Below are 27,077 nucleotides of genomic sequence, written 5' to 3' on the forward strand. Positions count from 1 at the left end.
AAAACCTTTGGGACTGCAGCTAGCTCTGCTCCACTTGCACTCTAGACCTCTGAAATGTCTTCTCTGTTCTCAAACCAGCTGCAGTTGCCTCTCAACACTCTTGTTATGCAGAACTGACGGTACTTACATTTACTTCACAGCTGTATACAATGGGGTTTTTTTGAAAAAAAAAAAAACGTTCAATTTTATTTCAATTAATTTTTAAGGAGAGAAGTGTCTATTATCTATGTAAAATACCTCAAGATCACTGAATTCCTCAGTAAGACATACCCCTTAGATTTGCCAACATTCTCCACATTTCCCTAAAGTTATGGCTCAATAGTCCAAGAAACTAGGAGGACCCTCTTTGAGTAGCTCAGCAGATATGCCTTCAGAGTTCATTGTTTAAATATGACACTAAGTGCTCAGAACATTTTCCCAGCTATCTTACTATGTGCTATTTTACAGTGATACAATATGACCAGACTATAATCTTGACAGTTATTATCAGTAACAGAAATAATGCCCTTTCAATTAACCACATGGTTATTCACGTCATGGTGTGTGTTATATGGTGTGTGTTTTACATTTGTGCTATCTATGGAACTAGTCATCTGTGCTACTACGGTTAAAGAGCATGTATTATGATACAGGAGGTTATTGATAACTTCTTTACACATATAACATAGATTAAATGAAAAGGAAACAACACCGAGTGGATTATAGACTAACCGCTCTTCTTTCTCACCATTAATGTTCCGACAAGTTCCAATCACATGATTTTTCCAAACACGTCCTTTCTCTTCATGTATTTATCTGCACTAACGCTGAAATCCCTCAGTCCAAACCGTCATTACCAATGGAACCACATTTGTCAACTGACCATGAAATAGCAGATAACCTCTTTTCTGCCCCCAGAGGAAGCTCATGGATGCTATCTGCTCCTCTCTTGTTTTTGAGCTTGAAAAGCTGAGAGAGCAAAGAATCTCTAATACCAGGGTTTGCCTTAGGCTTTGTGGTTACCCTCACAAAATTTCTAGGGGAAGCTGAGACACGCAACCTCTCAGTCTCTCTGACTTTCTTGAGGCGAGGACAGCAGGCCCCAAACAGACCTGAAACCAATAACTTTTGCAATACTTTGAGATAAACAGTAGCATTATCTCCACTTAGAGGTGAGAAACTAGGTCAAACTTTTAAGAAACATGTCCAAGGACATAGTGCATATAAAAGAAAAGCACAACTATTTTGGAATGACTCCAAGTGTTTGAATTGACACTATGTATACATTGATTTCTTTCAGAATCAGAGAAAATGTCTATGTTCCTCCTTCACCCCAGCATTCCTGTAGGAGAAAGGATGCCTTATCCTTTGGTCTTAAGCGTTATTAATACAGGGCCACTCAGTGATGACACCCCCAAACTCTGAGAAATAATTAAACAAAGAGTTTTAAATGCCTAAAATATAAAAATAATACTTACACCTCAGATCTCTTGAGGGAAATGGTTTTCCAAATGCTGGTAAAAGGATTAAACAGATAATTGATAGGACTTTTTGAAATATGAAGGACAGGGTTAAGCTGATTTATATGTGGTATACCAGTATGTAGTAAAGTGTAAAAATAGAGATGAAGCATCATGTTGAAGATCTGCATTTTTAGTAAGGCACATGAACACAAAAATACACAAACACACATCTTTTCTGCTTGCTGATAACAATAAGATCCTCAACTTGATAGAAATAAATACAAATGACACACGCCATGAAAAAACTAAGTGACTAAACAGAAGAGAGGTTTTTTTTTCTTTTTTCTTTTCTTTTTTTTTTCCACAAACCCATTTTTTTTTTCTTTACTGGCAAGGCTGGAAAGAACAGTGTCATATTATTTCTAGGGAAATCACAGAATGAAAAAAAAAACAAACTCATTCTAGAACACAAAGATCTGAATAACAAGAAATATGCTAGACTATGTCATTCCCACACTTCAGTCAAAATCAAAATACAGTCATTGGGTAAAATTTGCTACAACTGCAAAATATTATTCAGTAACTTAATTTGGAGGGGGGAGTAGGGGAAGATATGCTGAGGAATGGATATATTGTGCTTAAATCAAAAAAACTTGCATGCATGTGACTGTTTTCTTTCTCACAAAAAGTGAATATATATAGTAGCAAGACTAATATTTATGTGAATTATTATAAATGTTAAGTTCCTTGAAAATGCATAGAGAATGAACATTATTAAACAGACCCTCTAAATCCTTCCTTTACAGTAACAAAAAGGATCATTTTAACTTTTCTGAAGGGTGTGTGAAGAAAAAATAATAGCAACTGTTTAGAAATTCCCTGTTTATTCTTTTGGTGTAAAAATTCATTGCTAGCGTATTTAAGATAAGTGGGTGGGAAAACAAGCAAGATTCTTAGAATGTATTTTCAAGTACTCTTGTCCTAGTCAGGGTACTGGATGACTCCACTGATCAGGGCTTGCTGAGCAGTTACTACTCTCTTATAGGGGGAAGAACTGATTCAGCATGGAATTTATGTTCTTAAAAATTATGTTCTGCATTAAAAGAAAAGAAACAGCATTCATGTAATATTTTGGCTTATACCTTAATCTCCCACGCCAGGAAACCAAGGCAGAGAAACCTTAACTTTTTCTCTCTGCAATTCATGGTGTTAATAAACTATGTACGATGTGGTCATTACAGTGGCTGTGGGAAACATGAGAGTTTTCTAACTTTTAGTGATTATATAATCAAACTTTTCACAGCAACAATGCATTGACATTTAATTCTCTTGTTTAATAAAACAAAAATATTTTGATTTATTAGCTATAAATATATTTTCTCTTAATTTTTTGGAAGTACAATGCAAGGCTGAAAAATGATTTTTATCTTAGTATATGTGATTTATTTGACACTTGGTCCTGGAAAGACAGTTGGCATAATGCTCAGAAGAGTTAAGTATTCTGATACCCATCAAGCATTCAGAAAGTATCATATGATGAGTAAATAAAAATGAATGTTTTATCTTCTAGTATTATAAGGTAGGCCAAGGGCAACTTCACATTCATTATATCATATTTATTCTAAGTGGATCTTTCTCATAATCTATTTGACAGAAAGTCACATTTTGACTTGACTGAAAAGCTTGATCTCCATAATTCTTTTATCCTCTATATCTGATTCATCACACAGCGCTGAAAATTCATCTCAAAAAATTTCTCCCAAATGTATTCTCTTTTTTATTTCTATTGATGTTTTCTCAGCTTAGCCACAACCTTTTTTTGTTTTTGTTTTTGTTTTTTGAGCTACCATTGCAATAATTTCATAATTGATTATTTTTCAAACTGTTAGCTAAAACAATTGCTGGATCATAAATTTGGGGACACATCAGCAATTTTTAAAGAATGAAAAAGTATCGATTATAACAGAAAATGAATGCAGTGTTCCATACACAAATTTTTATAGGAACTTGTTTCAAATTTACATGAGTGTGTAGTAATGGTAGCTGGGGAAGAAATGGTAGGAGTATATCATGATGTAAGTCATATTTCTTGCTGTGCATCTTTATTCAATAGCATTGAGGAACATTGCTCTAACCAGTTCTGTGACACAAGGACTCTGGGTTGATCCTTCTGATTCAAGGATAGTATCATTCTGTTAATATTCATATTTGATCACATTATTATTCTAACTAACCAAATCTTCAGTGATATCAGGCCAACTTGACCCTACCCTTACATTCTTAAATTTTTCTCTACACATGTTCCTGTCATAGATCCCAGTGGCATCAGACAATTCCACGTACTTTGCTATGTTTCTTTATTTATGATGATGATGCCTCTGCCTGAAATGACCTCCTCAAGACATCCTAGGCTCCAACATTAAAAAGTCATATTTTTCCCTTAAAACTTAAAGGTTAATACCCACTGCAATGCTTTACATGATTTTTTGGGCAGAACGAATTACTTCTGCTGCAATGTTTTAAATATTTACTTAGATCTTTATTCTAACAGGAATGGAACTTGAGTATATTTAGTTTCTTGTATGGGGCTGATACTTTAATGCAAGCAAACCATAATCATAATGATGGTTACTCTGTGTATGTGAACTGAGGACCTGTTTTAAATGGTACTTGATCTCTCAGTCTTCTTGGGATGCTGCTTAGGCTTCAAAACAAGTCCTAAAAACACATAGGCCTCTAGGCCAGATGTTAACTCTGAAAAATGGATAATTTTGCCTGGCTATTTCCTCGTTAAAAGGAACAGGCTCTCCTGGGCTTGTGATGATAAATATCGAAGAAAAAAAGCAAATCTACCACCTGATTTGGGCCCCCAGGTAGTCAGTTTGTGAGCTCTGCCCCAAATCTTCTCATTCCCTGTACAATCACCTCAATTTTTATTTTTAACTTGTTCATTCTGTTAAACATATTAAAGCTGTATCACTAGAAAGTAGATGTGGTGTGTGCTTTAAATGAAAGAGAAACGTTACTAATAAATACATGTTAAATTAAAAACAGCATTTAAAGCATAGCTGTTAGAATGTTTAACTCTCAGAAGGTAATTACATCAAAATAAAAAAATCATCCTAAAAGTTAAAAAGTTGGAATTATTTAAATTAAAAAAGAAATACAATCTGTTTCAATGATGTCCCTATTGTAGGTGACCAGTACTTTCTGTGAGCAGAGACATGCTCATTTAAAACAAATTAGGGAAGATTAGAGAAGTTTTCATTTGGATTTTTTTGGTCACACTCAAGGCATATGGAAGTTCCTGGGCCAGGGGATGAAACTTTGCCACACCAGAGACCTGAGTCACTGCAGTGACCACACCAGAGACCTGAGTCACTGCAGTGACCACACCAGATCCTTAGCCTGCTGAGCCACATGGGGACTCCTCGTTCTGATTTTTAAAACCACCCATAAGTCAAAAGTCACCCATAAAAGTATTGGTACACCATAAAAGTATGATAAGTAGAAAAAAAGATATAACACTGTTTAGCATTCTTCTAATTGGTAGAAACCCTCCCCTGTTTATGTTACCAAAGTATTACAGTTTCAGTTTGTGGTTTGTATAAATGAAACTCCTAGTTCTTCCTTAACCAAGACAATGTTCTATTTTTGGTCAAACATCATATAAAATATTGAGATATGCTGAAAAGTTTCTTACATATTAAAACTAACTATGACAGAAATCTTCTCAGCAGATAATTAAAGAATAGATCAGAAATATCTTTGTACTGAAGGAACCAAATTAAGTATTCCAAACATTAAAAGTTTTCTTAAGTTACCTCTATAGAGGATCATGTCTAGGAAATTAGAAAAATTAGAGTGAGGAGCAAGGTATGTGTAGTTACATGTTTAAAAGTGAAGTGAGATTATTATAAAGGATTACAATCACTGAGGCTAAAAAGCATGAAAAACACTTCCTCACAATACCATGGTAAGATGATGTAGGCAAAGAATAAGGGTAAAAATATCAGTTAAAAATTCAACAATCCTGGAAAGGGAATTATTTTCCCATCCCAAAATGAACTGCCTTAAAAGTTAGTTCCATTCATTTGAATACTTAATTCCTTCTGTCTTCCTGGCAGTAATGCTTTGTTCTTGATTCTATTATTGTTGTTAATGTACTATTTTGTTGTTACTGTACTGTTTTAGTGTTCCTCTCTCCATGTTTATCTTCTCCATCAGAATGCAAACTCCAAACACAACAGGCCATGCCATTTATCTTTATATCCTAATATCTACTAAAGCCCTCAGAACTTGTCATGTAGTGGCTCTTCGATAAATGTTTGCTGAATGAAAAAACACCTGTTGAATTAATGTGACAACAAATTAATGGAACCACTGTTTCTATTTCCACTTTTAAGTTCCAAATAAGTGTTCTTTTATTTTTAAAATAATCATATCTAGGGGCCATACATTTATGCCAAACGTGATACTAATACTCAACAAATAGTTATGAGACCCTAATTTTGAACTTCTTTCCTAAATAATTTTTAATCATAATAGAAAAATTCCTCTCAGTTCTTTAGAGGATAACCATGCTTTTGATTTGAGACTGTGGTTTTTCAGACGGATCATTTATATAATTCACTAAGTATAATTAGAGCTATCAGTTACTACCTTATGCCAGATACTATACATATCTAACTTATTCAAACTTTAAAGAACATCTATATAATTAATCACAAGTAATCATATTTTACAAATGAGGAAAAAAAGTTTCAGCTTGGACACAAATCTTCGGAGCTGGAATTTAATTCATCTTTGAATCTAAAGCACTAAGAATCCAAAATTTACTTCCCAATATGGCAGGTTCAAATGATTTTGATTATCCAAAATACATATTCATTGCCCTCACACACACTACACCTGACACGAACGGCAGAATACTCTGAACTCTAGACTACAAAACTCTATAAGTTGCATTTTTATGTGTTTGTTAAAAAAACATATTTCATTCTAAATGTCATGTAGGTAGTGCTGGAGCTATAATCTGACCCCACTGTATCACTCTTCCCATTTATACTCCAGATTTTTACTATAACTTTCAAAGCTGAAACTGTTTTCATTCCCAATTTAACAACGGTATGTGTGTTCACGTCAAGGGGAAATACACACACACACACACACACACTCACACACACTGAGATGGTAAGAAAAACAGAAGTTAAGCTCCTTTTCAAATATAAAACACTTGTAAGCCTCCCTCTAAAAAATAATCACTATTAACATTTGGTACTATACTAAATTTCTACATTCTAAAAAAAACGTTTCTAGCAATGGCGTAAGTCAACATGTGGTTCCAAGAATTTTGATCGATGCCAGTGAAGTAGCTATGGGAAGTGGGAGGTCTTTTCTCCAGAAAAATGTCAGAGTCCCTTCCCCAAAACTACTAAATGAGGTTTATGTGAAACGATTTCTCTCCCTTTTGATAATGCTTGCATACACCAGTTCTTCTTTACATATTTTATACATACCAAGGTCTTGACATCATCACACTTACAATAATCTGTAAGAGTCATTAAAATTTAATTTTATTTTTCTTTGGCTAAGAAGTGACACTTTTCCCCTAATTTTAAGACTTAACACCAGCTTGCATACCTCAGGAGGAAAGTCAATGCTCCAGGACTGAAGGAAACAAAAACCATATTAGAAGATACAGTATTAAGTGGAAAATATTATTTCCACAAGTTGACTGATGAGAAGGAAGTTTATTCATACAAGAAGGCAACCAGAAGGAAAAAAAATAATTCAAACAATAATGCAAGTTGACAGGATCTATTCTAAAGTTGTCTACTGAATCATAAGAAAATAGTTATAGAGTTTCAGAACCAGATAAGAGTTTGAGTCCATCTAGTTCAATAACTACATTGGGCACATCAGGAAACTGACACCCAAAATGGTTATATTACTTGTTCAAAATCACACAGCTCTACTTAGTGGCAAAGGCCAGCAAGAGGACCCCAGTTTCTAAATTCTCGGATGAGTATTATATTTTTTTAAGGCCACATCCACGGCATATGGAAGTTCCCAGGCTAGGGTCAAATTGGAGCTGTAAACCACTAGCCTGCACCATAACCACAGCCACACTGTGGGATCCAAGCCGTGTCTGTGACCTACATCATGGCTCACAGCAATGCCAGTTCCTTTAACCCACTGAGCAAGGCCAGGGATCGAATCCATGTCCTCAGTGATACTAGTTGGGTTTGTTACTGCTGAACCATGATAGGAACTCCCTCTGATGAGTGTTATTTCAATTACACTTCAGGGGAGAATACATACTGCTTAGCCAGAAAGACAATTTAATTCCAAATATTATATCTTCTGTGTACCTGGATCACAAGACATAATTTATCACCATGAATGTACTACCAATACGTTAATTCCAAGCCATCAAAAGGAAGAAAGATTTACAATTTACTGGTAACTGATTTGTGTTTGGGTTTATTTCAGACAACTGCACACATACTATTTCTATACCCACAAAAAAGGGAAGCTTGAGATTATTTTCCTTGTGTTACATGTAAAGAAACTGGAGATTAGAGAAGTTAATCACTTAAGAATTAATATATACTAGATGGAAAAGATGGAACTTGAAATCAGATTTACCTGACTTAAAAGCTTATTCATATTGGATTAAGATATCAGCCCCCATTAGGGAAAGATCGCAAGTATCCTGCTTGTTTACCTGTCTTTAGAATATTTTGACATATTTTTGGCACATAATAAGTGCTTAATAAAAGAAAGTTCTCACAGCATGGTCCAAGAACCACAACTGGAGAAAATGCTAAACATCATAAAGTCAGCTTGGTGTTTGCTTGATTTTTAAATTGTTTTTTTCCTTTTAGCTTTATTAAGATATAATTGACAAGTAACAGTGGGTATGTTTAAGGTGCACAGCATGGCTATTTATATATGTACATATTATGAAATGTTTGCCATGACACAGTTACCATTCACATAGTTACCACTGTGTGTTTGTGATTTTGTTATTCAGTGTGCTTTGTTGGTCTATAGTTTGAAGAATGGCTGGTACCTTGTAGAAATGTCACACATTGAAATGACATTCTCTCTTTGGTCTTTCATGCTAAGTCATCAAAATTAGAAATGTAACCTAATTAGACCATTTCTCACTGGTCTTCATGTTTCAGAGTAAACATACAACAACAACAAAAAAAGAGGAGTTCCCGTCGTGGTTCAGTGGTTAACAAATCCAACTAGGAACCATGAGGTTGCGGGTTTGATCCCTGGCCTCATTTAGTGGGTTAAGGATCAGGCGTTGCCATGAGCTGTGGTGTAGGTTGCAGATGCCTCTGGATCCCGCCTTGCTGTGGTTCTGGCGTAGGCCAGTGGCTACAGCTCTTATTAGACCCCTAGCCTGGGAACCTCCATATGCCACATGTGCGGCCCTAGAAAGACAAAAAAGACAAAAAAAGAAAACAACAACAACAACAAAAAACCTCAAGCTCAAGTACAGTACTGATTGTTATTTCTCATCGAAAAAGTTATGTGTTTCCAACCTTCATTTGAAAAATATAGTATTAGAGTTTGAGTATGCAAGAAAAAAAGCTCTGTTGGTGCTTCCTTCTTCAACTTACTGTTTACACTCAGCAGGTCACTCAGACTCTGTTCTATAGAAAACAGTGTTTGTTCATTGAAGGCTTAACGTCCTCAGAGGGACCAATTGGAACCAATCTGAATTATTCAACATTCATTTTCCGTCATCCAAAAACTGCTACATTTTAAAACATGGCGTATTCACATTCACTATCATTTTCCTTTCCATGAATTATACAGCTCATATATTCCTTTATTTTCTCAGACTGCCTTCCATCATCTATCCCCCCATAACTATCTTCATTATCTTTACCTTTAGACTATTTTCAGTATTACCATCTTTGCCCCTGTAATTTATCACCTAGCAATCTTCCTGAAATTGAAATTTGATCATGCCATTCCTCTACTGAGTGGCTCTATGGACTACCTGCTAAATTAAGTCTGATCTCCTTAGCAAGATACAATGGACTCTGCATAACCTGTCAACCTCCGTCTCCAGCCTCACCTGCTTCCATTGACCCACACAACCTTCTCTCCAAGCATACTGAATCTACTCACACATCCATAAAAGCCACTCATTCCTCTGCCCAGGTTCTTTGGCACATCATAGGTCCAGTTTGGACTAGTCTCACTCTCTTTTCTCTCCCTGCTATACTTACCTCTTCAGTTGTTATTAAAACTTAACTCAAGTGTTGCTTCTTTTAGGAAATCATCCTTTATCATCCAGCCTATGTCTCTTATCTGCCTCATTATCAGTGCCTGCTTCTCTGAGTACTTCTAATACAGCATTTTGAATTATCAATTCATTACTTTATTTCCTTTACTAGACTATAATCATCTCAATATAAAGAATTGCTCTCCATTTATCTATCTTCCTGAAAAAACAGGTGAATAAGAAAGTGAAAGAGTTAATAAATAAACTATAAGACCAAAGCTCTGTTATGCATCACTTGAAAACAATAAATACTGAAAAGTTTAGTTGTGTTTGGCTCTGGAGTACATATTTTGGGCCAATGTCCACTTACAGATGAATAGTAAAAAATTACAAATGATTTGAATCCCAAAATAAAGCCGTAGTTTGAAAATCTATGGAATGACCAATTGCTGTTGGCTAATGCTCCTTTGATGTCAGGGGAGAATGATTGCTGTAATATTTTATATTAACATGAACCTTATCATTAAAGCTTGGTTTATCATCTTACTCTGTCCTATGATTTGGATGTCATTGCATTTTGCCTCTTCTAGTATCTTCTTTATTGAGGGCTTTTTCTTCTTTTTATCTTTGATTTATTATTATCATGGTCCTCCATCTGCAATATGTTCATACTTCTATACCACTATGTTCCTTTCCTGCTTATAACAGGAACAACAACAAAAACCCAACATGGAAAAACAAACCAACAAACTATAAGGACCTCTCTTGAATTACAGGATACCATGTAAATCTTTAACATGGAGAAATGATCCTTCATTATTTAATGTCAACATATGTTGCCCTTTCCCCTTCCACATTGTCCCTTGTTATGAATCTAATGGTAGAGTAGTCACAAACTCTGTCTCATCCGAAGACCATTGGAAGAATTTTTTAATAGCATATGATATCACTTATATGTGGAATCTAAAACATGGCACACATGAACCTATCTACAAAACAGAAACAGACTCACAGACATAGAGAATTTGTTGCCAGGGTGGGGGTTGGGGAGGAGTAGGATAGACTAGGAGTTTGGGCTTATAGAGACAAACTACTACATTTAGAATGGATAAGCAATGAATTCCTACTGTACAGCACAGGAAGCTATGTCCAGTTTCCTGGATAGACAATGATGGGATATGGTCTAAGAGAGGAAATGTAAAAAAAATAAAATTAAATATTTCTTGTCCCTAAAAAACAAAACAAAACAAAACAATAAAGAAGTATTTGTCTTTGTGTTTACTGGTCCCTTTGCCTGAGATTCCTCTTTCCCATGTGTTGAATGACTAATCATCCAGATGTGCAGTGATTTACTCATCCTTTCTTGCTGTGTGTTATAAATGCAATTATACTTAAACAATTGTTCACATTTGGACAGATTCCTAGAACTGGAAATGGTGAATAAAAGAATCCACTATGTTTAAGGTTTGGTGGACATTATCAACTTAATTTTTAGAAAAGTTATGTCAATTTACATTTTTTAAAAAGCATTTCACGGAGTGCCAATTATCAATATAACTTTGCACTGATATTAAGGATTTTAAATATCCTTGTTAATTGATAAATGAGACATTGCATTTGCTTATAATACTGCATTTTTAGCAAATGAAGCAGGTATTTTAAAATAATGTTTTAAAATTTAAAATACTTTGTTAAGTCATTGTCATTTCCGTTAAATAAAAGTTTCTTGTAGATAAAATCTTTTTAACCAAGAAGTGATAGTTTTGGAAAATAAAAAGTTAGAGCCTTACCTCACATCACAATCCATAACAAATCCTCTATTTGGTTTTAAGTTAAATTTTAAAAATCATAAATAATTAGAATGAAATAGAAATTCTGATTTCTACCAGAACATGAATTTATGGTTAAAATCAACAGAAGTCACAAAAGATAATTGTTTTCTAAAGCTATAAAATTTCAAAGTTCCAGCAGTGGCGCAGTGATTTAAGAATCCCACTGCAGTGGGTTGGGTCCCTGTGGAGGTGCCAGTTCATACCTGGCCTGGCACAATGGGTTAAAGGATCCAGCATTGCTGTAGCTGAGGCACAGGTCACAGTTGTGGCTTGATTCAGTCCTTGGCCTGGGGGATTTCTATATGCCATGGGTGCAGCCATAAAATAGGAAAGAAAAAAAACGCACAAAATTTTCATAGATCAAAAACTATGAATAAAATACTAAGTAAAAATAAAGTACAAACTAATGCACATATCACATAAGCAATGTTGCTATTTCTAACACAAACTAAAACTTTCTAAAATATAAGATGATTATTTTAATCAATAAGATCTAAAAAAATGTTTATAATGCACTGCTCCAGGCTCCATTACCAGAAATGTAGTTGTTTTCAGTTGAACATTTGAGTTAAGGACAAATAATCTCAGTGAGAATGCAAGGGAAAAAAAATAAGGCCATTTTTTTGTGAACACATAGAAAAGTAAGCATTTTTCTCTCCAGAAAGAGTATATTTTGCTATAAAATTAGCATAGAAGGTCAAAGAGGATGATTTAAAGTTAGTTAAAATTATCCACCAGTGGAGAATCAAACATTGACTGAGTTATAAAAATGCATTGTATCAGTCAAAGTAAGTCAATTCTTCCATTTTTTTCTTTTATGAAATATCTCTTCCCTTCTCTTAGGAAGCTATGTTATCATAAAGTAAACATTTTTATCTTATTATTTTAGTTTCCTGAAGAAATATATCTCTTCACTACAATTATTTCTAATTTTATATACTTAGACATTATAGACACTCTATCTGAGGCATGTTCCTGTGTCTTCCATTCATATTATCTAATATGTTTTCAGTGTCAACTATATGTATATTTGATAAATTTGGGGAAGGTTTTTCTCTTGTTATATAAGACAATGAGAATTAGCATTTTGCATTCTAACCATGGTCATGGCTATCAAAAATGTGTTAAATTAACTTCCAACTACAACATTTAAGCAGATATGCTTAGTATCTTTCATCATTAGTTTCAATTACAGTTTACGCATTTCTTTACTATATTTTCCATGTGATATTTAGAATCATTCAAAATGATGACCTATTATTATTATTATCACTGGATATTTGGAATATATTTAAAAACTAAGCTATTCACCCAACAATGTACTTCCTGGCTTCATATTTTTCATTTTATTTTTTGTCAGTATATAGTTGAATTACGATAGTATATTCGTTTCAGCTCTACAACACAGTGATCCTAGTAATTGTCAGGAATCAGCTTTCGATTCCAATATTAGGACACTCCTCTATACTATTCAGCATAGTATATCATGCAGTATATCATCATAGTCCATATATCATCTGTATTTCTTTCAATGTTAAGGGTTTAAGTGCCATAAATGACCTTACATATGACTCCTCTTACATATTCATCTTGGAATTCAATGTTGTGTAAATTTTAAGAAAACAATACATGAACACAAACTAAACTTCTGAAATCCTACGTTATTTCATTCAATAAATAAATAGCTCATACTTCAATGTATCAATTTGATGCTAGATTCTGAGATACAGACTAAATAAGTGAGACATGTTGGGAGTTCTGGCTTCTCTAGAGCATTCATTCTGAGAAGTCCTGTACTTAGCAAACCTTAAGAATCACCTGGGTACTGTGATTAAAGGCACATTCTAACTCGGCAGGTCTGGTGCAATTTCTGACATTCTGTATTTCTTTCTAACAAGCTCCAGGTGATGTCAATGCTGGTAATTCAGAAACAATCTGAGTAGCAACAAATACACACACACACACACACACACACATACATACACATATATACATATATATTTAAATGTATATTTTAAGTGATCATTCATTGCTGTTCCTGTATTATTTGGGAAAAAATATGAACCAAGAGGAAATTAGAAGGGCATTCATCAAGCATGCAGGAACTAAGGAGGTTAACTAACAAAGAAAAAAATGAGCAAATAGAATATAGTTGTCTTGGCTAGAGGAAGATGAGGACACGATAGAATGGAGAAAAGGAAGGTAGAAAGAAATAAACAAAATTAAATTTTAATTCCAACCAGCCAAAACAATGACCAAAAGTGTTTTGTAGCTCTTAATTAACCATTTCGAATCACTCAAGTCATATTCATTATGTCTAGTATCTCTGTTTAAGCACAGTGGGAAGTGGCATTTGATGGTCAAAAACATCAGTCACCAATTGCAACTGTTAATTCCTCTCCAGTGTCCTCTGTATAATATCAAAGAGAGTACACTGTGGGACCAGGGTGACTTTAGGATCAGGCTGGACATGGTCTTTCTTCTACAGAAAACCAGTACTGACAGGCTGCTTGACACTTCTTACAATTCCAAGTTAGCTCAAAGAATGGAAAGAATGTACTATCACTTTTCCACACCAAGGTGGGGGAAGAGAAGACCAGGGAAGATGGAATGAGGACTTGTTTTTCCACCACTTTCAGCATTAATATCAGGAAATATCTTACTTTTTTTTGTTTTCAATAGAAAAGTACTACTGTTAAGTTTATGAAATTTCTGGAGTTCCCATGGTGGCTCAGCGGAACAAATCTGACTAGGAACCATGAGGTTGTGGGTTTGATCCTGGCCTCACTTGGTGAGTTAAGGATCCAGCATTGCAAGAGCTGTGGTGTAGTCTGCAGATGCAGCTTGGATCTGGCGTTGCTACGGCTGTGGCATGGGCCAGTAGCTGTAGCTCCAATTAGACCCTGAGCCTGGGGATCTCCATATGCTGCAGGTGAGGCCCTATAAACCAAAAAGAAACAAGAAAAAATTTCTGAGTATTGAGAATACAAATATTAGAACATACATTTTTTTTTGTAAATATACATGGGACTAAATTATTCAAAAAACTTAAAAAAATAATGTGGGAAAATTTAGAGAAATTTCAATATCATTTTGCAAAATCCAAAAAATTTTCACCCCTAGTTTTATTATTTAATGTAAGATATACACTGTTATAATAATTTTATTCCTAACAGAAAATTTATAAAAGGCTCAAGTAAGGATTCAGAGATAGTTTTAAAAAGATGCATGAAAGGAGGTTTCTAACCCTGTGTTATTTTACTTCTAGTGATATATAACTTATCTTCTAAACTCTAAATTCTTGAAATTTACAGCATACCTTTAGATAAATAATTATATATTGGGTAAACTTAGGGCTGATTTATAAAGCAATCTATCACTCGTGGTTCTGTGATAGTAACTGTCACATTCTAGAATAGAGAAAAACATACAATAATCTTGTTCTAAAAAACTAGAAAATAAATAGAAAAAGGCATCAACTTTACTCCAATATCACTACAATGAACTCTCTTGACCCTATACTGGTAATGTTTTCTTCTGCACACTGACTACTCTTCCATATTTAACATCTCAGGCCATCCAACTATCAATATAGAATTAGTATCATAGGACAGTGTTCATATGTTACAGATTAGGCAAGGTTTATAACATATCAGTACCAGGTTAAATTAAAATCTTGCTTATTGGAGCTATATGACAAGATCTTTAACATCGCCAGAATTTATCATCTTTTATGAATTTCCCTATAAGAAGATACCAAGTCAAGAGAACCAAATATCTTCAATCTGGAGTGACAGACCACCCGTGTTCTCTATCCTGACCTCCTCGCAACATGTAACTCACAGATTGAGGAAATTGACTAGGTGTCTTAGCGACATGCACATACCATAAAAAAGGATACGGTATCCGAGTGGACATTACACATACTATTGAATTATCAGGCTCCTATTTTGTGTAATATCCTATCAAACCCAGCATTTATTTTAATAGATTAACTTATGATACAAACAGCTACTGGGGAGAATCTCTTTAGAAGAAAAAATGTATGACCGTGTGTGTGTGTTGCTACCATCATATGTGCACTCATACAACATGAACACTTTCCACAGGCTTATTTAAAAACATTGCAAAATATTAAAAATAACATTCTCCAAAACTACACTTCAGAACAATAATGCCATGTATCTGTGCCTTGCCCTTCTCAATAGGGTAACTGTTTGAAGCAAAAGATTCCTGTTTGCATGTAACAATGCAGTCCTCACATCATTAAACAAAGAAGACAGCATTTTATTTCCTTAAAGCACTTTAAAAAAATAAAGTAAAAGTTTACATATAACCAAGGCTGAATGAAGATTTTATCTAAAAATGATGCTTTGCTTAATAAAGTTAGCGGTCAACTTGAATGCTAATACCTGGGTAAATCTGATCCTTGAGGGGTCAAGGAACTAATAGTGCACTCTGTGAGCAGACAGGCTTAAGAATATCTTTCCCATAATAAACATACTATCCAACAAGAAAAACGGGAAGCAAACTGGGAACCATAGGCTATTCATGCAAACAAACAAAACTCTGTATAGTACGCATACACACAATACAGCTCTGGGAAGGTTAGAAAGTTGAAAGATTTTAAAGACTGTTACTAAAATTTGTAACAATTTTAACCATTTTGATATAGAAGAAAAATATTTCAAGGAATGGGCTTTGAGTTTTAAAGCAAAAATCCTTTTTAATGTTCTAAAGTAGAGGAGACATTTGAACAGTTTTTTTTTTTTTTTAAAAAAGGGCACATATACTCAGGGAAAGAAATATTTGGCACACAAACGAAAGCCAGATGCCATGAGAGATGAGAGTTTTAGAAAGGATGGAAGTCTGGTATAATGATATGTCATTGAAGTCCCCTGTGTCCATGAGACTCAAAGGAATGAGTTCACCAAGTAGATATTGTTACAAGAAAAGTTTTTCTGCAGGGATTATTTGGTTTTAATGCTAAGGATGTTCTTGTCAAAGTTTTTTTGTGGAAAATCAAAACCTAATCCTAAACAGCACTTCCCTAGTATATATTTTAAGCTAGAACATTTCAACTTCTACTTTTCGAAACCAGTAAAAGAGAAAAAAACAAAATAATTCTGGCAGTAATTTTCATACCTTCATTAATATGCTTATCCCTCAATGTCTTTAATACTTCTTGGTGTTCTAGACTCTTAGGTTTGGTCACTAATATGTTCCTGTTAAGTAAGTTTTTAAAATAACCGTAGCTTAGAAAAGTATAAAGACCTCTTGGCTTTCTACTGCTAAAAACACTACATTCACTACCAGTGAATGACTGGTAGATAAATAAGTTCTAAAGATCTAACGCATAGCATAGTGATTACAGTCAAAGACACTGTACTATCAACTTCAAAATTTGATGAAATGCTAGATTTTAACTGTCCTCACCACAGGAAAAAGAAGAGAGAATTCTGTGATCTGACTGGTGTGTTAACTGACACAACAATCTTAATTTCAGAGTCAGAGGTGAGGCTGAAACAAATGGGTTCTGTAAATCCCAGTGCTAAAGCTTAAAGGGGTACAGGAACAGAATCAGATCACATTTGGATCCTGTATCCCTCCAGCACTAATCAACTTCACTAATTCTCTCCTTTACATTGCAACTATTTCTACTATGTTCTAAAATGTTTCCTTCTTTATTTCACTGGCCCTCTAATTTTAGTCTCTTCAGAAATTCCAGAAGCCTAACTTTTTCTCCACAACCATACTTCACACAGACCTCAATGTTTGAAGCTCATTACTTCCACTATCATTCTCTTACCAAATATCTTTGCTTCCTTTTTGCACACAATTTTGTTGGTATATCTCTATGCTGACAGGGTCTTTCTCTCAGTTCAATCAATTTAAAAGTTGAGGTTTTCAAAGCCTCAACTGATGTCAATCATCTCTGACCCCATATCCAACTGAGAACAAGGCAAAATGTTTGTAGTTATATTCATTATTATGAACTGTATTCCCTGAGAGTGTTCTCTTATAATTTTTTTGTGGCTACACCATTTATAAAAGCTGTTGCCTGTTATGATTAATACTTATATAATTAATTATATTTATTTTTAAGATTACATTTCAAAAGATTTCTTGAAGATCTATACTTTCCCAGAATAGATTCCAGAATATCTTCAAGATTTAAAATTATTTATCAGCCTGAAAAATCAGTGTTTCATATCTATTTTTATATCATAGTATTCCATATTTCAGTATATACATTAATATATTCAGTAATTTTTTGGATAACTAAATTAAAGTAAAAAAACTACTCAGATAGAAGAATTGAGAATTAAAGGTGCCAACTAATACCTACATTAGTTGCAGTCATCATAGTCATCATAATCCTATGTTTGTGTTTCTTACAGTTAATTAAAATTATCCAAACACATGACTCATCAAATATCTGCTGACCATCAGTGAAAATCAACAGGTATGCTTAATTATGTGAGAAAATTAAAAAACGATATATACTAATATATACAAATACCATGTATAAAGAGTAATGAAGGCAATTTGACCCGATATCAAATAAAACCTATTAAACTGTGTTCTTAATAATATGCTAAGTAGCTGTCATTCCAAAAGTAAACTTACATGTTACATCATATATACAGCAATGTTCATAATTTTATTAATAAGTTAGCATAATTTATTGCATATAAATAGGATTTTTAATATAATTAATTACATGAATTCACTCACCATAGAAAAAATAATTCTTTCTTTTAGTGAATAAAATAGTTTTCTGTGTATTAAATTTAATAAAATTGTCATTTGGCCAAAAAAAAAAAAAAAAGCTGGTGCGAATCTTATTGCCACAAATCACCTTTTTTTTCAACGATACAATAATTTTAATTTTATATTCCAGGGTAAATGTAAATTTGGATACTATACATATAAATAATTACAGAAAAATATTCAGCTTTCAGTAATTCTTGAATAATATTAGATTCAAGACATTTCTGCTAGTTTTCTACTCCTAAGTATAATCTTGACAAAATTACAATCCCCAGGAAAGAAGAAAGCTCACCTTATTCAAATTGTGATTGTCAATCTCTTTTCCCATTCACTATCTAGCAGAATGCAGAATTCCCAACAACTGCGCAGGTCTTAAAATCTGCGATTTTCATTGGTGAAACTTCAGGTAGGAGGCTGTGCAGATCCTGAGAAATATTTAGTGTCCGGCGCCTATCCAGAACATGTGTATGACATCACCAGGCTTAAAACTGCTCTTGACCACAGGACATCGCGTTCTGCATCAAGGAACGAAGAATGTTCTTCCCTATATATGAAATACAAGCAAAGTTTTTCATTACGAGAAACATATTCAAGACTGGTGATATCATTTACAAACTATTCACGATAAAACGCAAGTTGTAAATCTAATGTTTAATTTCAGGTGATAGTTAAACCAATCAATTAAGTATATTCTACAGGAAATATTTTAAAAAAATCATTTGCACATAGTTTCTCAATGGTTTTGTAAACAAATACAGAGCATACATACCAACTTGCAGAATGAAAACCCATCTATCAAAAATAAGCGAGAAGTTCATTTATTAAATAAAATTGCCACAACCTGACTTTGCTTAATTGGATAGTATTCTGCAGCCTTAATTATCAATATCATCTATTTTGTTTCATGTTGTCTAGTTAGGTGAAAGAAAAAAACTTGAAATTGTTGGAATTACACCTTAGTTATAACTCTATTAAAAAGACTGAATTTCCCAATAAATTAACACACTCAAATCGTGTGTATGTTATAATTATTTGAAAAAAAGTGTAAAACTACAGCATGACTTATATGAAGGTTTTCTTCTCCAAGCCCAAGAACCCGCATGTAAGACAGATACAATAGAGGAAAGATGGACAGATAGACCCTGGGCCATGCATGGCAGAGATAACTAATTGTTCCTCAATGTCCTTTCCTCCTTCTGTTTTTCATATTTGAATCTTCTAAGTTTTACCTGGGCACATGGATGCTCAGCTAGAACATTTCCAAATTTCCAACCATGCAGCTGCATTTGGTCATGTGCATTCTTTCGTTTCTTAAACAGGATATGAGTGGATCAGGGCATCGCCATAGAGAAAGAATGAAACTTCCCAACTTGTTTAAACTAATGTATTTATTTTTTTATGAGAACTTACAAATATTAGGCACTATTTTTTAAAATTTTATTATAGTTGATTATACAATGTTGCATTAGTTTCATATGTACAATAAAGTGAATCAATTTATACATATATATCCATTTTATTTCCCTATATAGGTTATTACAGAACACTGAATAGACTTCCCTGTGCTATATGGTAGGTCTGTTAGTTATCTATTTTATTATACATTAGTATGAGTTAATCCATCTTCCCAATTTATCCCCCCCACCACAGTTTCCTCTTTGGCAAACATAGTTGTTTCAAAATCTGTGAGTTTGTTTCTGATTTATTTATTTATTTGTCTTTTGTCCTTTAGACTGCACCTGTGGATATGAAGGTTCCCAGGCTAGGGTCCAATTGAAGCTGTTACTTCCAGCCTAAGCCAGAGCCACAGCAAATGCCAGATCCGAGCCACGTCTGTGACCTACATTACAGCTCACAGCAATGCTGGATCCTTAATCCACTGAGCGAGGTCAGGATCGAACCCGCAACCTCAGGTTCCTAGTTGGATCGTTTCCGCGCACCATGACGGCATCAGTTTTATTACTCTTCACATATAATTAATATCATATGATATTTGTCTTTCTCTGTCTTACTCACTTAGTTGATATAGTCCATCCATGTTGCTTCAAATAGCATTATTTCATTCTTTTTTTATGGCTTGATAAGATTTCCATTGTATAGATATATATCACATCTTCTTTATCCATTCATCTGTCAATGGATATTAGGTTATCCCTATGTCCTGATATTGGATAGTGCTACTATAATTCACAGGTTAATTATCTTGGAATTACAGTTTGTCTGAATATGCCCAGGACTGGGATTCTAGATCATATGGCAACTCTTTCTTAGCTTCCCTAAGGAGCCTCCAAATACGTTCCATAGGGTTACCACCAACTTACCTTCCCATCGACACTGTATGAGAGTTCTTCTCACACCATTCCAGCTTTATTTTATTTATGGACATTTTAATGATGCCATCCTGACTGGGTGTGACATAGGTACTTCATGCAGTTTCATCTAATAATAGTGATCCGAGCATCTTTTATATACTTTGCATCTGTATGTCTTCTTTGGAAGTCTATTTAATTTTTCCGACCATTTTTCAATCGGTTATTCTATAATATATATAAAAGTGTGTAAGTTTGTATATTTGGAGATTAATCCTATGTTGGTGCTCATCATTTGCAAAGATTTTTCTCCTTTCTGTGAGACTCACTTAATTTTAAGTCTCAATGGAAGCTTAGCCTATTCATAACTAATAAATTTATACAAGATGTGAGATACTAATAAACAACATCCATATGCTAAGTTAATAATGGAAAATAAGAAAATTTCTACACTATTATCTACTATATATATATATCAGATAGTAGCTAGAAATAGTGACCCTTGGCTAGTCACTTTTCTAGCCTATCTGATATATATGTATGTATATCAGATGGGCTAGAAAACTAGTGACCCTGCATGACGTGGGATAACAGGATACACCTAATAAAACTGTTGCCTTATAATAATTTGAGGGTCATATCCTATATGTTTAAGCCTATTGTTCTTTTGGAAACTGCTGACAAGTGCTTTATATTGTTTTATGTTGGTTGCCCCTTTATCAACATCCTAAAAGAGGCAAAGTCAAGCATAAACAGCCAATTAGAACCTGAGATGGAGAAAATATCTCTGGCAACAGCCTATAATTTAAACTGTGTGAAAGTCCAGTAATTGGCACTCAAATGTTTCCAATAACCCAATTAGCAAGGATACAACTATAAATCAGGGTCATCTCGGTGCCTTCTCCTTTAGTCTACAGATTCAAATGACTTAAGAGTAGCTGTCAATAAATTGAGGAAAGAAGAATAGACAGAATAATTAGGGAGAATCAGAAGACTAAAGAATTGTATTCAGAGTTCTGTTGTGGTGCAGCAGAAACTTAATCCCACTAGTATTCATGGGATATGAGTTCGATCCCTGCATCACTCATTGGATCAGTGTTGGGGATCTGGTGTTGCCATGTACTATGGTGTGGTCGCAGATGAGGCTTGGATCCCGTGTGCTATGGCTGTGGTGTGAGCTGGTAGCTATAGCTCTGATTTGACCCTCAGCCTGGGAACTCCATATGCCACGGGTGCAGCCCTAAAAAAAAAAAAAAAAGAGAATTGTATTCAGAAGAATTGGGTGTGGTATTTATGTCAAGAACTAACTACAAGGAAATATTCAGGAGCCTAGTTAGGTTTTTGGAGAGAACTTATATTGATATTAACATGTAAATCTATGACCTGCCCTTACAAAAAGTCTGGGACTGCTTGGTTCTCAAGCTAGTAAATATATATATCAACTAGAAGGCAATCTGAAGAAATACTCTCTGTTGGGTTGAAAGTTGGATTATATTATTGAAGTGTTTACTACAAGCTTGTATTTTCAGAGTGCTAAAAACAATGTCATTATTAACATCAAGATGTGATAGACATATTTTTTTCTTCTAATGCCATTATTATTTAGCGTCACCACTATTGTAAATTTCATCACTGAGCACAAACTATCATCTCGTTCCCATCACTCCCACAAAAGTAATTCCCCAAATCATACTTAGAAGCCAGAATTATGACTAGCAAGGAGGGATGTAAAATAACGTATCTTTCCTTTTTTTTTTTTTATTTCAGTTGCTTCAAATAGGTCCCAGTTTAACATGTGATCTAATTAGGAAAACCAGATGACTGAAATTAATTTGATCAGATTTTATACACAAGGAATATGCCTATCAGCCTTCTGAAAAAGAGAATATTTTTTGAATTTTTTTCTCAAATATCTGGAGTATAGGTTTGCAAGGGGGCAATTATACAGGAAATCTATATAAATGCCCTACAAATGAAAGTTTAAATTAATACAGGAGTTCCCACTGTGGCACAGCAGGTTAAGGATCTTTCAGTTGTCTTTGGTGGTGTGGTTCTATCCTTGCCCTGCACAGTGGTTAGGATTTGGCATTGTTGTAGCTGCAGCTTGGATTCCATCCCTCACCCATATGCCCTGGGGGACAGTCAAAAATATACAATAATCAGACAATTAATAGTCATCTCAACAAAGTACAGACTACTAGCAGAGAATTGCTGTGAAATTAGCAAACATATAGTATGAAATGCAGAAAACAGAAGTCTTCATATGTTTAAACACAGAGGTTTTCAAAATTAACAAGTAGGCAAGAGCAGCAATCAACTTTATAATTAACACCGTTTAGTTGTTTGGTGAAAATTTAAGCAGTCCTGACATCTGTATTTCAAAAATTTATTTTCCATTTCCTGTGAAAATGACAAGCCTGACTCTAAAAAAGACTCAGATGTGGTCAAATCACCAAACTAGATGTGTTATCATTTTGAACATGTAACTCACAAGTAGGCAGTTGCAAGCATGAACAAAGATTTAGAGTCCAGATTGAAAACTCTTTAGTTGAATCCAAGAAATCTGTTATTCATAAAAAGTAACTTAAATCTGTCAACTGATAGCAAGAGGACTTTCAATCAGCACCTTGCTTGTATGAAAGTAGCACAAAAATATTTACAAACATAAGTCCTCTAAATCCCTGAGTGTAATAGTACACCTTAATTATTCATTGTTAGGAAAGACTGATATAGCAAAGTGTACTATAAGAGTTCAACAAGAATATAATGCTTTATGAGATAAATAATCATTAAGTGTACATGATACTATTGTATGTATTCTTCCAACGCTGCGTTATAAGCTCAAGAGTAGTTTATTTTTTTATTTTAATTTTTGAAATATTTGGCCATGCCCATAGCATGCTGCTGTAGATCCCAGGCCAGGGATTGAACCCACACCACAGCAGTGACCAGAGCCACAGCAGTGACGACGTTGGGTCCCTAACCCACTAGTCCACCAGGGAACTCTATGAGTAGTTTTATTTTTAAATGGAAGCCATAAAGATAGTAAAAATCTTTCCAAGACAGAATGCAAAATACCAATTCACAGAGACTAATCACAACATAAAAAATGTGAGTTCCTTAGGCAAAACTTAGAACAATTTTAGTGTAGAATTGCCTTTTTAAACTAAAAGAGGGGGAGGGGAAGGAAACCTTGAACATCTCTAGTGTGATCTTTTTCTTACATTTAACCACACTTTAGTTTCTATTTTAGGGCCTAGATCTAGGCATGGAAAATTATCTGAGCTAAGATTCCTGGGTAGGATGTAAGAACAACTGAAAACAATTACTATGAGTGAATAATATTGTGACTTCAATGCTTAATATTTTTCTTTGGAAACAGTAAAGAAAAGTTAGTTTTATTTTTGTTTTTGTTTTTTTTCCTCTAGAGCAGGCTATAGGCATTTTTTAGATTATTGGAATAAAGGACTATAAAAGTTCTATGGATTTGTTTTAGTTGTTGTCCAGACTATAAATCTATGAGAAAAAAACAAAACAAAACTCTAGTGCTTAAAATATAACTAACTAAATGTCATTGGAAGCATGAAAAAATCTTTCTTATGTTGAACTGAAACCACATGTATCTCTAAGGAGCACATATTCATTTTGCTCAGATGATAACTGACACGAATGAAAAGAGTAGGTTAAACAAGATTACTTTACAATGAGAGAGAGAGAAAAAGGAATTTATGGGCTCTCAAGAAACACGAATCAACCCAAAGCCAATGCTTTATACAAAGACTACCAGCATAAGTTTTTCCACTATGTGGTCGTTATTACCAGATATTTAAAGCAGGGGATTTTATTTTGTGTGCGTGACTTAAAAGAACAAATCTAAGATTCTTTACAGGTCTTAACTGTCATTTTGTAAGCGTAAGTGAACTTTTTGAAACCCTATCAGAAAAACAAACACCCATATTCAGCAACTGTTTTAAAGATAAAGATAACTGAAAGAATCAGAAAAAAAGCTTCACTTTTAGTAAGACTAAAAACTTAGTCATAAAGATTATTTTTTGTTAGGCAATGTCAGCTTAAACTGAAAGGTTGGTTTAGACTGTTAAACTGACAGGAACAGATTCTAAATAGAAACTTTTCAACTGAATTTTCAAGTAGAACTTCCCTTTCAACATTGCCCATCCCTTGAAAGAGCAGCTGCAGAGTCCTGGAGAATTAATTTACTAAACATTGTTTTCACTTGTGAAATGTTAAATATAGCTAACCTATCACCAGGTGCCACTCTTTCTTCTCTGTAGGTTTCCTGTCAACAACAAGCACACGTGCAGTGGCAACTAAAACTTAATCTAAATGACATTGTTGACTCCATCAGCAAGTATTATGAGGAAAATTTTATAGCTGGATTGTATCACAAGTTGAGAAACAAATTAGGTAATGATACAGATATTAGGAATCAATTTTTATAAACTTTTGACTCTAGACAAAAATCACTGAATCAATTCAATTGTTATTGACATAATTTGTTTAAAAAAAAAACAGCTTAAGAAATGCCAAGTGTTTCATTATGGCTATAAAAAGCAGAAAGAACACACAATTTTTTGCCTCAAAAGATTATTTCTACAAGGCAATGTGCCTCAAAACACTGGGGGAGAAAAATAAAAAGCCTGTAGTCTTGTTAGGGCTTCTGACCTTAGAATGTTAGCTATTATAAGAAAGATATTCTAGTTAGTATCAAAAGAAAAATCGTAAAGACAACCAAATGAAAAGGCCAAACTGCCTCAAAAAGCTTGAAGAAAAGCACTTTTTGGTTTAATTTACACTTCAGATGGCCATTTGATATTTAGCCCATTTGGTAATAGAGAAATACTACCTTATATTTTCATTAGAGCAAAAAAAATACAACCCCTGTATACTTCATAAAGATGCATTTTAACAGTATGCTTTTTTAGGATTAAAAGATAGTCTTCCAAAAAATTTGTCTAATAAGAGCTTTCGTTCTACAGTCAGACAGGCCTGGCTTTGAGGCCTGACTTTAGGAAAATCAAGCCGTGAGACCCAAGATGTGCTCCACTGAACAAAGTAAGCAGAAGAACTGTTAAGCAGATCTTTTCTAAAGTAAATCAATGCAGGCAACAGCAAATAGTTTTTGATAGGGGAAGTACATATAAATTTGCAATTATGTTTAGTCAACCTGCAAACCTTATTTAAGGACTTTAATATATGATGACACTAAGAGTTAAAAATATGTTTACTGACTAATTAATTATGATGTGCTTAATCTTTCCTTATGAGTAGCTGAGCTCCCATATTTCTATACTTCCATATCTGGTATTGTCGTTCTTTAGGTTTCTATTTAATATATTAAAAATGAGAAAAAAAAAAAAGACCCAAAGATAAAAAACGTCAAGTCACAACTGTTACACATGACTAGATAATCTCTCAGTACAAGGTTCACAAATACACTCACAACATCTCATGTGTCTTAAATGTGTCTTTTTTTAGCTTACAATAATAAAAACAAACTACTACCTATAAAATTAAGGCAAGCTAATTAATTTAATTGTGAAGTTAGCTGTGGAATGCATAAAGTTTCCTAAATCTTTTTTTTTTTCTTTTTAGGGCCAAGTTTCCTAAATCTTGATGAATTTTCAAAGTGCAATGAGCTAACACATAGAACTATCTCTCAAACAACTCCCCACAGGTACAGTTGTTGGATGAATACATATGAATCAATTCTTGATGTGATTGTGAAAGCAGCAGAGTGCATACAGGGCTGGAAGAATTAACAATAAGAAAGAAAATCATTTCTACAAATGGAGGGAAAAATAATTTATCTTCAGGGACTGTTTCACATTTTAATGCAAATAGATAAATAATTTATTAGGAATGTCACAAGAGCATCATAAGTTTAATGCTCATTTTAAAAATGAGAGATTTGTAAGTGTAGTTCAATCATGTAAGATCAAAACTGATTAGTTGTAATGTCTTAATCAAAACTTCAAAGTAGGATTTTGAAAACACTTGTAAAATACACCCATACCCACTCAGTAATATGCTTCTTAATAAATGCTATAGACATATGGGAAAAACAAAGGAAAATAATAACCTGAAATACTTTATGACTAATTTCAAATATAACTTTAAAAAAGGCCAAGCCAGAAGTTCTCTTGTCACTCAGTGAGTTAACCTGGCATTGTCACTATAGCAGTTTGGGTTCCTAATATGGCACAGGTTTGATCTCTGGCCCAGGAATTTTTGCATGCCTGAGCATAGACCAAAAAAATAAGCTAAGCCAATAATCAGATATTCTTATATTCTAATTTTTTTATTATAAATGTCAAATGGATTGATACTTACTGGTCACTACTGCTATAGGCAATAATAATTTTTATGAACTGTTTGTACATTTTACAATGATTGTTTTAGAAATTGTTATTTCCTTGTAAAGAAGTGACCACTTTGGATGTATTAT

At 33.9% G+C, this 27,077-nt stretch overlaps 1 protein-coding gene across 1 annotated transcript in view; it reads right to left on the reverse strand.

The window, feature by feature from the left end:
• Positions 1–27,077, reverse strand: part of ST8SIA4 (ST8 alpha-N-acetyl-neuraminide alpha-2,8-sialyltransferase 4) — a 90,976-nt gene that overhangs the window by 55,327 nt on the left and 8,572 nt on the right. Inside the window, 9 exon segments of the mRNA NM_001037322.1 lie at positions 18,595–18,600; positions 18,602–18,627; positions 18,630–18,648; positions 18,651–18,676; positions 18,678–18,687; positions 18,690–18,765; positions 18,768–18,806; positions 18,809–18,828; positions 18,831–18,845. Coding sequence (NP_001032399.1) covers positions 18,595–18,600; positions 18,602–18,627; positions 18,630–18,648; positions 18,651–18,676; positions 18,678–18,687; positions 18,690–18,765; positions 18,768–18,806; positions 18,809–18,828; positions 18,831–18,845 — 237 coding nt within the window.

The sequence above is a fragment of the Sus scrofa genome, chromosome 2 (genome assembly GCF_000003025.6).
Source record: "Sus scrofa isolate TJ Tabasco breed Duroc chromosome 2, Sscrofa11.1, whole genome shotgun sequence".
NCBI classification, from domain to species: Eukaryota; Metazoa; Chordata; class Mammalia; order Artiodactyla; family Suidae; genus Sus; species Sus scrofa.